Source organism: Rhipicephalus microplus, chromosome 2 (genome assembly GCF_043290135.1).
Source record: "Rhipicephalus microplus isolate Deutch F79 chromosome 2, USDA_Rmic, whole genome shotgun sequence".
NCBI classification, from domain to species: domain Eukaryota; kingdom Metazoa; phylum Arthropoda; class Arachnida; order Ixodida; family Ixodidae; genus Rhipicephalus; species Rhipicephalus microplus.
This window is the reverse complement of record NC_134701.1, coordinates 298,918,916-298,936,025: the sequence shown is the minus strand read 5'-3', so window position 1 is coordinate 298,936,025 and position 17,110 is coordinate 298,918,916. Positions and strand designations below refer to the sequence as shown.

Here is a 17,110-nt window from a genome sequence, read left to right as displayed (position 1 = left end):
TTGGTTGTTTGCTTATTCAGTGTTAAATTTTCTCTTCTTGTTTTTGTCCTTGTTTGTTAATAAAGCAGGTTTGATTTGCCGACCAGCGTGCTCACGATCTATCTTCACTCACCTCCGAGATTCGTGACACGCCCATGCATAATTTTTAGATGTGAAGCAGCTTATTGCAAAGCTCAGTTCAGTGTGCGTAACCACATTTACTGTGCACGCACAACAGCTGGCTCAAGCACTGCAGAACACGCTGACCCGCTAGCGCGTTCTGGCCTGTGAGAGGGGCTGGGCTCCCCTTGCACTCTCTCAGCGATCACGTGATGCCACAGACGTGGGAGAAACCCACGTGCTCCCACGTGGCGATGAACCTGCACGGCGTGCTCCAACAAAAGTTTGGGATGAGTAACAGCAACAGAAGCTACAGTGCATTCATGGTGGGCTCCACTTGAAAAGACCGTCAAGTCGACCTATGGTTCTCTGTAGTGGGAGATGGTGTAATTTTTTATTCTTTATTCGAATAAGATGTGCTTAATACTTCTGTGACACAGCGAATCTAACATCATCAACAACAAATGACATTCGGATTACCTGCCTGCTGTCTCACAACAAAAACAAATATAACTTTAAAATAATGACCTGTAGCCGTCCTGAGCTGTGACTTTGGGACAAATAATAATCTATCAAAACTTGCATTCGACATATGTGTAACTTTTAAATGGATTTGTATGTGCCTTCCTCGAGAGGACCTCGAGCGGCAGCGTTTTATAGCCATACTGAAAAAGTGTTGCAGAGTTCCTTTAAATTTGAAGTGGGGCTTCGCGGCAGTACGAATTTTTCTTGGACAAGTGCTACCACGGCTTAGCATCTCTACACTGCAGTGAAACATCCTTTACAAACAGTTACTTGCAGATTGATATATACCTATTTGTTCATTGTGAATACTTTAAAATTTTCAATAAGTTAAATTTTAATCGAAACAAATCCAAATATTCTACTATTCGTTCAAATATTTGAAGCACCGAAATATTCGCACAAGCATAGTTGTCATGCCCAGTCACACGAAAACCCTAACCGCAGCTGATCTGCTAACGACCATTATCATAAACAAAAGGAGGCAATCCTTGTTAGCGCTTTAAACTGGCAACATAGTGGCCGCCATGTCGGATGCGAGCAGCTCCGCTCTCAGCAAAATATCCAGCTATAAGCAAGTCAACTGTATCGTTGCGATGACGAAGGCGTTGACACGCATTTGGGTAGATAAATTATGTGTATAATCACTGCCATGGAAGATTTGATATTTTAATGAAGCTTCCACTTTTACCACATAGGAGCTACCAAGAGGCGTAGCTACGTGTCTCAGTAGTTATGGCATTGTTTTGAACACGCAGCTATAAATTGGGAACAGATCGTTCTTGCAGAGGATGGCACAGTTCTTAAACTTGTGCAGTCGTTTGATACTAATGGCATTACGCATTTTTAATGTCAGCCCTAACAAAACTTAAAACTGTGTTCGCTAAAGGCATACAAGTTTGTCGGTGCTGCAAGCGTGTGACAGCGCCTGTGTCTTGTTTACGGTAATGGTGCTTATGTTTGCTAACTGCACATGGGTATAACAGCGGTTAAGCTTACCCATGTGACAAGGGTATTACAAAGAGGGTCCAGATTAAATTGAGGACGATGCAGCGAGCCATGGAATGAATAAAAAAATAGGTGTAAACTTAAGAGACAAGAAGAGAGAAATTGGGGCGGAGAACTAACCAGAGTTAAGAATATCATAGTTGAAATGAAGAAGAAATGGACATGGGCCGGGCACGTATCGCATAGGCAAGATAACCGCTAGTCATTAAGGTTAGGATTTCCAGAGAAGGCAAATGCACAGGGGGGAGACAGAAAGTTAGGTGGGCCGATGAAATTAAAAAGTTCGCAGGTATAACATGGCAGCAGAAAGCACAATACCAGGTTGATTGGCAGATCATGGGAAAGGCCTTTGCCCTGCAGTGGGTGTAGTCGGGCTGATGATGATGATGATGCCTTTTTCAGCACGGCCTTAAAATACCCACTCGTTGTTTTCTGAATAGATTGTCCGAGTTTTGTAAAGGTTGTAGACAAGCTTTAGTTGTGGGCATTTTGTCTTATCAGTACATCACGCCATTGCATTACTCTACACAGGCTTGAGATACATCTGGGTTTAGCTTCAGTAATCTGTGGAGAGGCTTGCGGCAAGCAAGCATTCATGAACAGCAAAAGAAAGTGAGAAGTTCCTGGCAGTGCCTAGTCAGAATGCCATACCTTGTCGTAATGGCTGTCTGTCTCTTGCAGCTGGTGAGTGTGCAGCCAGCAGCAGGGGAGGAGGGGCAGCTGGACGTGCTTCTGGCCGTTCAGCTCGAAGGCGGGCCTATGCCAGCGGCCACTGTGGCAGCCAGGCTGCACGAGCGTCATGTGACCTTGGAGGCAGCTGCTGGGCTCCACATTCACATACTGCCTCAGGTGAATAGGGAATCTTGAGCATGGGTGCTCCACCAACTGAATAAAGTGCACATACCTCACCTACCTCGATTTTGGGTGATGATACACTTGTCACAGAATTTATGAATTTTTCGATGAAGCTCAGTCTTTGAATATACACCTTGCAGCTTTGGCTGCTTTTGCCATTGACACCCAGGAACTTGCGCTTGGGTTGCTTTTGTGCCAATAATCTAGCTGCTTAGAGGGTTTTGGTTCTGATTCTACAAATATATATTTTTTACGTGATCCTCACATAGTCACCACAAATTTGAAATTGGAGCAGCTTTAATAAACGAATTCACATTTTTTTACCTTGCTCCTGCTGTCACATTGCTATAGCCATGTCTAAGAAAGCTCTCAAGGCCTAATAGTAGCTGTACTTATCAGTAGAGACGAGTGAATGCCTATTTTGTTTTTGCATTCTAAACAAGCACCAATTATAGATTAAGAATGCTTTTTACAGTGAAACTCAAGTGGTTCAAATCTCACAGTGTTGCCAAAAATATTCGTATCATGAATAAAACATGTAAAACTAGTATGCGACAAAAGAAAAGTGGCGATGTTTTCATTTATTGTTTCAGAGGGCTGCTGCAATGTCAGACAGCCCTGAATGATTGCTAGTAAAGAATTCATACATGAATAATTATATATATGCTCGTATATATGTGGCACACGTGCGCTTGTGTGCTCAATAACGTAGCAGACATTTTATGACTCGCGACGACTAATAGCCCTTTCCTAATCCTTCTTTGCTTTTCTGCATGACAACAGAGTATTGCAGTGAAAATTACTCTCAGGGACTGACAGCTGCTTTTTTTAATTCATTTTTTTCCTGTGCGACAGAAACCTCGTTGTTCGTAGAGTTCGTAGCTGCAGCAGTTAATCCCAAACGCATGTAGTTAATTTACATGCAGTGTTCTTTTATTTAAAAGGCTCTAATTGAAAATGTACCTTTCCTCCAACAACACTGAGAATTGATAGCAACCATGCCAGCCCTTCTCATGATTTGTGAAAGCTGGTGTTATTTGCTTTCCCAGGAGTTCCTGTAACTGTGCTGAAGCATCTTTTTTAAATATTTTTAACTATTTTTGAAAATAACAAGCTCTTACAATGAGATCATGTGGCATTATACACTTTCCCTGTATTTGTACCGTATTGTGTGTGCCCTGTGTGCACCTCCGCTTAAGGTTGCTTGCACCTTGTGTTGGCTTCTTTAGGCTCTCCATACATGAGCCAAGCCAAGTCATCAAAAACGTCACTCGTAGTATGCATGGCTACACCAATTAGCAGTGTGCGTCATTTCTAAGACAAAGTATAGATAGAAAAATTGTTGCTCTAAAGTTTCAGCAGTCTGGAAACTGCATGCACAGTTGCATGATAATGTTGAAAAGTTGTGCAAGATGTGCTGATGAGCACGGAGCAAAACATCGTGCGAAGGCAGCACCACATTAACTGTTTCGTTACCACGCCTATTAAAATTGATCACCGGTGATCGACAATTTTCGGTCATAGATTTTGGCATGTTAAACTTTTTTCTCATGCATCCAGCACTTTCTAGTTGCTAGTTCAGCCACTCAACTTTCAGAATTTTTTTTAATTTGCCGACTTGGGCAACATAGCGATTTCGTTACAGACTTTTGCAGGAAGCAATGTGCGTATGTAGTTGGAAAAATGCACTAGGTTTGTGGGGTCTCAACGAGGCGAGCGAGCGCCACGCCACGCTCTTAGAGTGAAGAGACACAGAAGACGCGATCGGTACAAACCAAATAACATACATACATTTATTTAACTAATTTACAACGACGATATCGTCCACCGAGTTGATACATAACTCGTTATGTAATACACTACGACATCATTACACAATAACACAATAAACAGACAACATGACAAACACACTAACACACCCAAAGCGGCGTCGCCAACACTTGACTCACCACGTGGGCCTACTGCAGGCGGCCCGCGGTGCCGTCCACGGCAGACCCATCGCGAGAGACAACCGTTTGCGGCAGCTGCCACGGGCAAAAGAGGCTCGCTCCACTCTCCCCCGCCACCAAGGCCTGCCTTCTGCCAAGGGTCACTACCGGCGCTACCACTCTATCAATAGTGCTACTCAACGTGAACACAATGCCATCTATCGCCCGGCGGTCGTCATCCAAAATGCGGCCTTGGAGCAAGGCACATGCGCCGCACGGCACAGACAACATTACAGGGGGGTGTTAGCACTCTCACATTTCTCCACCTTAAATCAAACCACATCCCGAAAACAAAGAGACCAGCTACACAAGCTTTAACAAAAAAAAATGACATTAGATGTCCATAATGTCCTTACACCATGACACCGCCGCCAGTCGACACTGCTGCACTGTGCGGCTCGACTTCACCTCAGTGCCGGTCCCGCAACAACGTTGCTGTCGGCGCGATAATCTGTCACTCGTGCCGACACCTTTTTCCGTTGCGACCAGCACTCACGAGGGCGCCGCACTGCAGGCAGTTGCGCAGGTCCTAGGCATCTACATCGCCCAACCTCACGACCGCATTCCTGGCTAGCAACGCTGACAATGTGCACAAGACAGCCGGCCGTGGATGACATCTCTCCCACTGAATACATCAACAACAAAAAAAAACCAAAAGAAACGATAGAGCAGGACCTACGGAAGGGAGCTTTGGGCTTTTGGTCCACGTGGTACGATGGTCAGTACGGCTTAGCTAATACATCGGTGACGGCCGAGACGCCCATCAAAATAAAACAAAAAATTACTTTTCCTGAGTCGTGCATCGCAAGATAACAAAAAAAGTGAGGGAAGCAGAGCGCAACACTTCATCACCACGATCCACCTAGTTGTGCCACGTGCGACAGGCGGCTGCGCAGAGCGCCTAATGAGTCGCTCGGCAACAACCGGCATTCACCCAGCACCCAGCCTAGGCGCAGAAGAGGCAACCGCGAGGAGATATCTATTCTGTGAGGTGGCCCTATCGCTCGCCGCACACAGCAGCTTACCGAGCGATCGGCGTCCACCGCCCCGGGCGGTGTCACGACGTCCCGGCGTTGAGCCGCAATACAAGTCAGCAACGACGCCTGGCTCCCTGAGCCCAAAGTGACAGAATAAGCTATTTACAGAATATCCGACCACCCACGAGGCTTCCGTACTCACTCGCCTGCGAGCCTGGCCTACAAACCACGTGCTCTAGGCCTTGCTCACCCCAGGATGCAGACCGCATGGCTATCGTCCCAATTCAACAATGGTTTTGAAAACTAGCACCAACAAAAAAAGAACACTTGCGAGCAAAAAAAAATAAAAACTCAACCTGCTGACAAATTCAAACGCGTCACAAAACCAATCTCCTCGCTTCTCAACAAAGCACACCACCGACGCTAGCGAGGAGAAGTCTCCTCTAGGCCTACTTCACCCCGGCTCTAACGAAAACTTGTACCAAACCGTCAAAACTGTCGTCCGATACTCCAAGAGCCCCACGTTGGGCGCCAGTGTGGGGTCTCGACGATGCGAGCGAGCGCCACGCCACGCTCTTGGAGTGAACGGACACAGAAGACGCGGTCGGTACTAACCAAATAACATACATACATTTATTTAACTAATTTACAATGACGATATCGTCCGCCGAATTGATACATAACTCGTTATGTAGTATGCTAGGACATCATTACACAATAACACGATAAACACACAACATGACAAACACACTAACACACCCAAAGCGGCGTCGCCAGCGCTTGACTCACCACGTGGGCCTACTGCAGGCGACCCGCGGTGCCGTCCACGGCAGACCCACCGCAAAAGACAACCGTTCGCGGCAGCCGCCACACGCAGAAGGGGCTCGCTCCACTCTCGCCCGCCACCAAGGCCTGCCTTCCGCCAGGGGTCAATGCCGGGGCTACCACTCTACCAACAGTGGTACTCAACGCGAACACAACGCCATCTATCGCCCGGCGATCGTCACCCGAAGTGCGGCCTTGGGGCGAGACACTTGCGCCATACGGCGCAGACAACTTTACAGAGGAGGTGTCAGCACCCCCACAGGTTGGCGAACTTGACAGAAGTGCATGCCCCTCGTGATTATGCTACAGTAACATCGAAGTTCTGTAGTGAGAAAAAACTTTGCAAGCTAAATATCGAATTGGTGTGTTAGCTTTGCGGTTTGACCGAGTCAAGCTGTAATAATTGTCAGAAATTTATGCCAGTTAATCAATAGAGAGGTCTGGGAAAATTAATTCTGCAAAAAAACTATTTCTCGAGGTCCGCCGCATGTATAGAGTGTGCAGGTGACTCTCACAGCCAGTTTCCAGCCGCTATGGTTTTGCTTGTATTGTTATATTAAACATAGGCTCACATCTAGTGTCACTAGTCGCTCTTACTAGCTGGTGACAAAAAATTTCACACTTTTCACATTTTTATTCATTCTAAAATAGTTTTGTTGCTCTACTACCTATATTTTTTGGAAAGAGCATTTCATTCTGCAATGTTTGCTATGCTGCAATGCGTGCTGGAATACTTTTCAAACTGGGAAAAACGATCTTCCCAAGACATATGAAAAACGACTATTCTCGTGCGATAACGGAAGACTTCATGCATATTACTAATGCAGGTCTATATGTACATTTTTGTAGAGTAATTATATTTAATACATAGAAACTGAACAATGCTGTCAATCCTGGATATATTGAACTAGAAGGGGATCATGACGTAATTCAAGATATTGATATTGAATGTAAACATTCGATAGAAGTCTGTCTTGTTAGGTATGAAACTGGAAGATGATTTAGACTCCAACCAATAGTTTTAAAGAAACCCGACGTTTCGAAACCGACTTGGTTCCTTCCTCAGGGGTGACTGCGGAGGCTATGTAGCAGCGGCGTCTTCAAAGCACTCGCGGAGTGGATAATGACCTCTCTTTCTCGTTTTGCCTTGGAGCGTAGTCCGTTTGTATACACTGGGGGAAGGGTTCCGAGAGAGCGGTTGATGTTATGGGCTGTCCTCTGTATGGGCCAGGACTCGAGTAACAACCTTCTCCTCGAGTTCGGCTCGCTTTCAAGGATGGTCGTCGCTTCGACATTTATCTTGTGATCGAACGTCTCAGTGATCCAACGTGAGTTGAATCACTGAACGCGAGTTGGATCACTAGAATTCTTCATCATTTTTTGGAAAAACGAAGTGCCTGCTCCACAAGTGAAATGAATTTTGTGCAATACTTTGATGCTGTGGCTGACAAAGATGAAGAAATATGGCTCAGGTTTTTGTAAAAACTGTAAAGGGTTCATTCTATGTACAGCTGACGCAGAAGCCTAGATAATGTTTCAGGCTCACATAGTCCTACCGTGCATGATTGATGTCCCCTATCTGTATCTAGTCTCATTGCAGCTACAGGGGTTGCAGCTACAGAATAAGGCAACAGGCTAAATCAACAACACATTTTATTGCTATACTTTAGCAATAGTGCGTAAATGTCGCGTAGAGACACAGATAACAAAGGGGTTGACGTAGTCGTTGTCGTTCTCGGCTCGCAGTGGGTTGCGGGTTCGACCACCTTCTTTCTAGGCCTGTGTCAGAGAGAGCGTGCGGCCGTCCGCACGCTAGTTTTGTTCACTGACCCGGTTTCCCTCTCCCTGACGAGAATAACACCTTTTCTCGCTGAGGGAAGGGCAACCCGTTCCACATGCCAGGAAAGGAAGAATCGCGAGTGCTGGCCGTGGGGGTGTTCAATGCCTTGCAAGAGGCTTTATTGACTCTCGAAGGGACAGTCATGTCCCCGCAACCAGGCTGTCGCGCTGCCATAAAAGGGAAAGGGAGGCTGGGCGCATGTGCTCCCTTACATCCTCCACCCCCTTAAGAAGGCCCCCGAACGACAGAGACTGAAACATGAAAGTATTTTTTTATTCGTCATCGAGGAAAGCTACGACGGTGGGTCCCAGTTCGTGCCGCCTGCGGTTGGCCCTCAGCCATGAGTGCCGCCGGTGCCCTTACTTGTCTCTGCTGCATCCAAAGTAGTCACCACCACTGATGCCGTGCCCACTTGCAACATGGCCAGTCATTGCCATCGCTGTGTCCTCCGCCGCCATTATTGCCACTGCTGTCGCTTTTTCTGCCGTTACTGCTGCGTGGATTTGGTGCTGTTAGAACTCTGGTCCGCACTGCACCCCGTTTACTCCCGCCACTCAGGTTGTTGATGGCGACTGGGGGGTAGCCAGTCTGTGACGAGTCTAGCTCAGCACTGGCCCCCGGCTGCCCTCTCCAGCATAGTTTGGGTTGCAGCATGGGTCACGGCTCCCCCGATCTGGCAGACTGGAGAGTCATCTTCGGCATGCCACACCATGGCCTCGAGGTAGCAGAGACCACAAGGGTGTGCAGAAAATCATGGCTCGGCTAGGTAGGCTTGTCCTTGTGACAGCGGCTCCGACGCAGCTTGCTTTCCCGGCTGGGCTGGCGGATTGTCACCCAGGTGCCTCTTGCGTAAAGGACTGGAGATGAGGGCGATGGGGTAGGCTGGAAGTGAATTTGCTTGGTTGAGTGGGGCCGAGATGCCGACATGTATGGTTTTGGGGGCTGATCCGGCAAGAGAAGCGGTTCCCTTTCCGAGCTGTTCCGGCGGCACCTCTTTCTCTTTCAACTCTCCATCTGCCCGATGAAATTGGACACAGAAAGAAGAACAGGTTAACAATCGCACATGTTTCGCAAGAACCCTTGCACCTCGGGTCGAACATATCAAACGCGACCTGCAGTGGAGAGTTGTCTTCGCCTGTTACGCTGGAAGTAATGTGGTTCTGGGTTCTAACTCGATGTCGAGTGATCTCACCCGCCGCCTGCAGGCTGGAGGGGGGCTGACTGTAGTCCTCGTGCTCCTCCCGTGACACATAGTGTTTCAAGTCACATACGTGCACCGGTCCGCCCCTCGGTTTTTCATGTTTGGGAGTGGATAAACGAGCAAGAAAACCTTTTCTCGCATTCTGTACAGCCCGGATCATTTCGTTGCCAGTGAGGCTGCAAACTGTTTGCTAGCAGCGCTGGAAACATGATGGCGAAACAGCACCAGATTTCCCTCTTCGTAGTGTACGTTTCAATACGTGCGATCGTACTGCGCCTTCCGCTATGCCCTAGCAGTGCTGACATTATACCGAGATTATGTAAAGCTTCCACTAGCTTCTCGCGCAGCTGCATTGCGTATTCAGCACGTGCTGATGTCGCCACTGGCACTCCATTGTGATCCGCGAAGACGGTTTCCATCGGATTCAGCAATTCTCTCCCCAAGTTCAGAAAAGAAGGCACAAACCCAGTCGATCGGTTCACGATCAATCGCAATGCAGAACCGATCTCTGGAAGGTAGGTATCCCAGTCCCTATGCTTTTGAGAGAACGCAACAATTGTGTGCTTGATGTTGCGATTGACTTGCTCCGTGGGGTTTGACTGAGAATGGTACGTGGTTGTTTTCTTGTGCTTAATACCCAACGCGGCGCACATTTCAACAAACACCTTTGCAGTGAAATAAGACACGTCTGTAATCAACTGCTCAGGGAAACCGAACCTGGTGAAAACCTTCATCAACTTTTCTAATATCACTCGAGCCATCAACTTCCTAAGGGGGAAAAGTGCCACCCACTTAGTGAAGTGATCCGGGATCACCAACAAGAACCTCTCTCTGCTAGGAGTTGTGGAGTACAGACCCATTACATCACATGCCTTGATTTGTCAGGGAGTCTGTTAATCGGTTGCATGAGGCCAAGCAAACGTCCGCCTCGTGGCTTTACGCTTTGGCACACACGACATGAACAAGCGTAGTGAATTACATCACAGTTTATGCCTGGCCAGGTAGCGAGGCGACACAACTTAGTGTAAATCTTGGGGCCACTCGCATGTTCAACAATGCACGAGTCATGAAAGTAGCGAAGAAGTGATCCTCTCTACGTGCACAGTATTGCGACTTTCAATGACTCACTTGTGTCATCATCAGATGGGATGTACTTCAGCAGGACGCCGCCAGAATCCTGTAGATATGAATCCAGCGTGCTCACAGCACTACCAGCTGTTGCCTAGTGCTCCGCACCGACGGCAATACCAGCTGCCCCCATGTGCACAGTGGCCTCACTACCGCCCGGCTCCCGGAGCTCGTCGAACACCTTTCGACAAAATGGATCTTTCTGCTAAGCTTCTAACAGTTCAATTCTGCTGAAAACAATCCCTGCGCTAACGACAGCCTCTATGTGGTTCACGCTTTTGCCTTGAACTAACGTTTGCTCCACTGTTTCTTTTAGCGCGATTGCCTCACTCTCAGTTCGTTCCGGGTTAGTCGCATGACTTGCCTCGTGTCGGGCTGGAGTGCACGATAGTGCATTGGCCGCAGCATTGTTCTTACCATTGCGGTAAGGAACGGGGAAGTCGTAACGCTGTAGCAGCAATGCCTAATGCGCCAGATGGCCAGTTGGTTCGTTCAAGCGGCTCAACCACATCAGAGCCATGTGGTCAGTCTCAATCACAAACGCAACTCCATCGATGTAAAATTCAAACTTAATGGAGAGTGAAAGCTATCGCAAGACACTCTTTTTCTGTTACCGAGTAGTTCCTCTCCATTCACGTTATTGTACGGCTCGCGAACGTAATCGGTCGGAGGGAACCTCAATCAATCGATCAGTTTATTATCATGTCATAAAGTATGTTACAGGGAGTAAAATATACAGAAGAGGGTCCCAAAGTACAAGACTGCAACGGAACCTCTGTGCTCCAGAAGTAGAATTGCTCCTAAGCCCAGGTCCCCTGCGTCTCCGTGAATCACAAACTTCCTGTTCAAATCGGGTAGCTGCAGCTCGGCCGTGTTGGCCAGCAACTTCGTGAGGCGACGCAGTGCGGCCTCCTGCTCTTGGCTCCAAGCCCAACGTTCGCCATTCCTCAAGAGCTTTGTCAAGGGCGCCTGCACTGCCGTGCAGTCTGGAATGAACTGGCAATAAAAGTTCACCATCCCCAGAAAGCGCTTCAGCTCACCGGTATTGTTCGGCGATGGATAGCTGAATATTGCTTCAAACTTACCCTTATCCGGCAAAATGTGACCCGCGTGAAGCGTGAATCCCAATAATGTTATTCGGTTCGCCGCTATCTGAGCTTTGTTCGGGTTCAGAGTGATTCCCGTAGACCTCAGCCTTTCTAGAACGTCTCTCAAGTAGCGCAAGTGCCCCTCGAACATTTTTCAGTAAACCACTATGTCGTCTAGATATGCGAGTGCGTGCTGCCACTTTGCATCTCCCTGAACACGCTCCATTAGCCTCTAATACGTAGCGAGAACTCTCACCAAACCGAAAGACATTCTCCTGAATTGTAAAAGTCCCCTGTGGCACGTGAAAGCTGACTTCTTTTTATCCCGCTCTTCCATCTCAACCTGAAAATATCCATGGCTAGCATCGAGCGTAGTGAAGTACTTCGCCCGACCTAGCTTGGATACTAACGATGAAATGGAGGAAAGAGGGTATGCGTCCTTCTTCATAACCTCAATCAACCTGCGGTAGTCTATACAAAGGCGATATGTATCGTGCTTGACCTCTCAACTACGCGTGTGTCGATAAGTACGTTCAAGGTGGCGTCAAGTGCTTTCTGCTTAGTCAAGCTTATCGCTCGGTATTGCATTTACAAGGTGGTGCATCGCCCGTGTCAATTCTATGCTTGACCAGCGTAGTGCGGCCTGGACGGTCAATAAACATCGCCCATACTTGTACAACAGCGACGACAGCTGCGCTCGTTCTCCTTCTAGTAGGTTCTGTGCCTCTACTAAAGTGGTTGCACTGCCCTTCCCTGCAGCGCAGCGCATGTTTCCGGGGGGGGGGGAGGGGGGAGGGAGTTACTCACTTTCTTGGCGTGCTTTTATCACCGCGTAGTCATGCCTCTCCCTGCGATTGGCATGCTTTTGTCAATGCGGGGGCCTTTAAGAAAAGATTTAGTGCATCTTGGTCACGCTCTCGGTAACTGCCATTTGCAATGTCAATGACAATACCCGACTTGGTGAGGAAGTCTCAACCCAGGATTAGAGACATTGACAGCTCAGGAAGATGCATAAAACGTTGTCGTCTCATGCATCTATCCTAGCGGATCACTAGCCTAGCCGTTCCGCTCGATTGTCCTGTGCCTGTAGCAAGGCGGGAAATGGTGTTGCTTTGTCTCAAGCGGATATTGTTCCTGGGAGATGGTGCAACACATCGTCACCAAATAAATAAGCGCTTGCCACAGTATCCAAAAGTGCTACGAACTTCTTTTGAGCTATCGTTAACTCGATTAGTGGTGCGGGCGAGCCTACCGCATCACTTGCGCGACAGGCTGACGGTGCAAGTGATCCGAGCGCATTGGTGGAATTGCTGATCGCCGCACAAGGTCCGATGTGGATCACCGGTGGTGCCGTCCGTTTCCCGAACCGCGTGTTTGCTCTTGACCAAGTGTGCTGTCGCATTTGCGGGCGATGTGCCCCGGCACGCCGCACCGATACCAAGGACCGTGGACGCCACGCCAGCTCCATCGTAAGTCGCCTCGATCAGGTGGTCCTTGCTCTGGGTTGCGCTGCTCATTAGGCCTCGTTTCGGCCGCCTGCTCCTGCCTTAGAATTTGATGCGCGGGTGCGGGGTGGGCCATATGGAGCGCGTAAGCGTAGGGGTTCAAAGCGCGGTCTGACAGTGCCCAACCGCATGGTGCGTGCTCATCAGCGAACGATGCTGACGCGTTACCCCTAAACGGTTTTGAGGCTACCGCGCCGCCATTCCTCGCGCAGTAAGGCTCGATTGACTGGGCTGCAGGCGGAGGTGGGCGATACGATCGTGCAGTGAGGATGTCCCCTTGTATGCACTTCGCCTCGGTGGCAAGCTCTTCTAGCTCTGCGAACTTACATCCCTTGAAGTGTGCTATCGGCTGCGCTTGACTCGTAATGCGCTCGACTTTTTCCGCGTTGGTGGTGTGAGGGTTAGCGAATCGATACAGCTCGTCTATCGCCCATACATACTCCAGCAAGGATTCGTCCAGATGCTGGGTGCGTAGCTCCAATTCCCTTGGCAAACGCCACTCATAATTAGCCAGTAGGAATTGGCTCAAGAAGTTGTCGCGGAACTCTTCTACCGTGCGGGTGCAATGTCCGATTAGTCGGAATCATCAGGCTGCTTGCTCCGTGAGCCACACCGGGACCAGGCTCTCGAGAATTTCGCCGTCAGAAAGCCCCGTCGCCTGCTCATAATGAAGCAACCGGTCAAGATGCTCGTTGGCGCTCTTGCAGTCGTGATAAGCCGTGCAGGTAGATATGTTTACCTTGATACGTGGTCGTACAGTCTGCATTGGGGCCTGCGCTGTGTTCTGCAGTGCGCTAGTGAGGCTTCGCATAACTGACAGCGCATTTTGTGAGAGTATTTTGCTCAAGGGTAAGCTGTTGCCCACGCACTCGCCTACAGTTGAAACGCGTGTCGGAGCAACTTGTGACGGCATCTCTCTGTTTTCATCGCGACATGCCGGAGTGCCATGTGCGACATTTTCTGTCGTAGGCCTAATCTCTGCTAACGCGGTCTCTGCACCCTCCTGATCATCCCGCATGAAAGGACAAAATCTACGCTGTTAGAAAGTTCTAACAGTGCCCCCCGCATTAGTCAAACTTTTGCCACTCTGGGACGGGACGTCAGACAACATAGACAATTCTTGGAATTCCGACATGCCTGTTATCCGACGTGTGGAGAAGCGTCGGTAGTTGCTCGCGTGCACAAAACTAGCCGTGTTGCCGAATTCGTTACGTTGGGTGCCAGATATAGGGAGTCCGTCTTATGTGCGACTGACACAGAAGCCTAGCTAATGTATTAGCTGCACACAGTCGTACCGTGCACAATTAAAATCTCCTATACGTAGCTAGTCTCATTGCAGCTACACGGGTTCGGGCGAATAAGGCAACAGGCTTGGTCAACAACACACTTTATTGCTGTACGTTAGCAATAGCGCGTAAATGTCACATAAAGAGACAGATAACAAAGGTGTTGACGCTTACTCCTTCGTCGTTGTCGTCCTCGGCTCGCAGGGGATTGTGGGTTCGACCTCCTTCTTTTTGTAGGCCGGTGTCAAAGAGAGCGTACGGCTGTCCGCATGCTATTTCTGTTCACTGAAGGGTTTACCTCTCTCTGACGAAAATAATACCTTTTCTCGCCGAGGGAGGGGAAACCCGTTCTGCATGTTGGGAAAGGGAGAATCGTGAGTGCTGGCCACATGGGTATTCCATCCCCTTGCAAGAGGCTTTTTTGACTTTCAAAAGGACAGTCATGACCCCGCAACAGGCTGTTGCGGTGCCGTGAAAGGGAAAGGGAGGCTGGGCGCACACACTTCCACACAAAATGGAAAAGATCGAACGGGCAAGGAGGCACCAGGTGTTATTTGGCGGGACTGCAACTGATGAATGTCGGGGCTGCGTTTGTTACGCGGGAAAAAAAAATCCCAATTTTGATGACAGTAGTTGGGGCTGTATTTATTACGCGAGTGTGCTCATTAGGCAAGGAAATACGGCAGTCTGTAAACTTGTTTTGTTTCTTGTGGGCCGTCAAGTCCTAATTGTTCTCAATGTCATTAAAGCTTTCCAAATAAGCAAATTCAGCTTATTCGACCACAATAGTATTGATTGACACTGAATGCCAAGCAAGCTCCACTGAGCAATAAGGGGTGGGTTAGTGGCTGAAGCAACACACTTCCACTGCACCAGCAACATCAGCCATGATTTTGACTTCAATGCAGTCAGAAACAGCGTTGTCGTCATATGCGCTGATAAAGCCACTCACTGTCTGAAACGGAACCCGTAGTTGCTAGCAAGCCATAGAATTCAGTAAGGCACTGTACTCCTTTGCCAGCAGTGATGACGCACCCAAAGTCATTACCTGTCACCTAAGCCCACAAGGAAACAGTTTATGATGGCGCTTGACTTGATGTGTCTCCTAGCACTAGTCATGATTATTATGCTACAAGCAAATCAATGTTTAGTTCTCACTTCCACAGGATTTATTAGGAACGATGCGCGAAGTACGCAAGTCCACAAGCCGCAAAAAGACAATGCTGCCTACAAACAAATAATGAGCCAGGTGCTATCATCGACATGTTGGTGATAGCGGTGTCACTTGTGGCTTTGTCGTTTTTTACCAGGGAGTCGTTGCTTTGGCGCGGTTAACTAGAAAAAAAGTGTAGGCTCTGAGATATGTGTCCTAAAATTGTAAACACCAAAATATGTCATCTGGTTGCACATCTCAAAGGCCATGCTTTTCGGTTCCACATGATATCGTGCACTAGGGATTGCGAGCATGGCAATGGCATCACGAAATCACTTCGTTTTGGTACCTTTGGCAATCACTCTTTTTGAATAACGTCATGCCTGTTCTTTAAAGCCTGCAGATTCAACTATTGGAATGCAAATATTGGTGAGGAAAAATGCAGTTTTCGGGCTTCAGTGCAATTCAGTTTATGATATAGTGGATGTTCCACTGTGAGGGAGTTGATATACCTCTAGCGAGAAGGTGAGCGATCGCGCCACTTTACTCTATGGGGCCGAAGCTAAGCGGGGGCAGCTGCCAGCACGAGCAGTATAACAGGCACAGTGCTATGGCTGAAAAGTGATGATGCTGATGCAGATCGATGATATATAATAGCGCTACAGATCCCTCCCCCCAGTTATGTTTGTGGCACGCGAAGGATGGCCAGTCGGTAGACGGCGCCTGTGAAATGAGGCTGCCCAGACGCGGACTAAGCCATTCTCCTCGGAACGTGCCTTTGTCGTCAAACCCCGTGAGCCTTTGTTCATCGCACCTTGTGCTGGGGAGTCATCCGCACAGCATTAGCGCTGTCATGGTGAGCCAGACTGAGAAATAAATGGTCGCCGTCGTGACACCGCTCCCGACAAGATAACTTGGCACTGTGCTGTAACAATATGTGTGGATATACAGCAGAATCATGTCTAGTAACGCCAGACAGCCGACCGGCCGTCTAGACAGGCTTGTTGTCTCATGAAGGTATCTTTTAAGCTGTACGTCAAGGAAATAATGTAGTTCTTCTTAGCCGATGCTTAGAGGATAGCAAAGTATGGGATCGCGGAGGGGGGGACCCATCTCTGAGGAAAGGGGAGTTGTTTGCTGCATTGGTGGAGCATCGAGCAGGGGTTCATCCCACGAGGCTGTCTCAGATGAGACGGGAGATATTTAATGAAGAGAAATGGAGAGAAGGGGAGCTTGGTGCTGGAGAACGAAATCGGGAAGCGAGGACAGAGGTCATGCTTAGTGCAGACTCTGATCCAAGGTTGATACTACATCGAGAAGTTGGTGTCGGTGTGTGGAGTATAGAAAGGGCTCGGCAAGTAACGCCGATGTTAATAATGATACAGGCCAGTGCTTACTGTGTGGTTGGTTTAGTGGCCAACCTGGTTTTTGTTTGTAAATATGTGTCAGTGTGTAAATAAACTGAAGTTTGCCAGGAAGTTAGCAAGCAGTCCAGTCCTTCAACGTGTCGTCGTGATCATCTGAACCGTCCGGATTACATCCATCATCCCAATCTTAACTCCCCCTTCCCACAGAAATGAACCCAGAGTGAGAAATTGTGGGCACTTGTATACTGAAGGGGTTCTGCCCTATGTG

General features: G+C 48.5%; 1 protein-coding gene across 7 annotated transcripts in view; it reads left to right on the top strand.

Annotated features, from left to right (window-relative positions):
- The window catches only part of LOC119178697 (fat-like cadherin-related tumor suppressor homolog), an 812,220-nt gene that overhangs the window by 560,527 nt on the left and 234,583 nt on the right, over positions 1 to 17,110 (top strand). For all 7 annotated transcript variants that reach the window (XR_012888480.1, XM_075882464.1, XM_075882456.1 and 4 more), the window contains one exon: positions 2,311 to 2,478. Coding sequence is in view for 6 of the 7 variants with exons in the window: in XM_075882464.1 (XP_075738579.1) it covers positions 2,311 to 2,478 (168 nt within the window). In the remaining variant the exon portion in view is untranslated. The remainder of the gene's footprint in view (positions 1 to 2,310; positions 2,479 to 17,110) is intronic.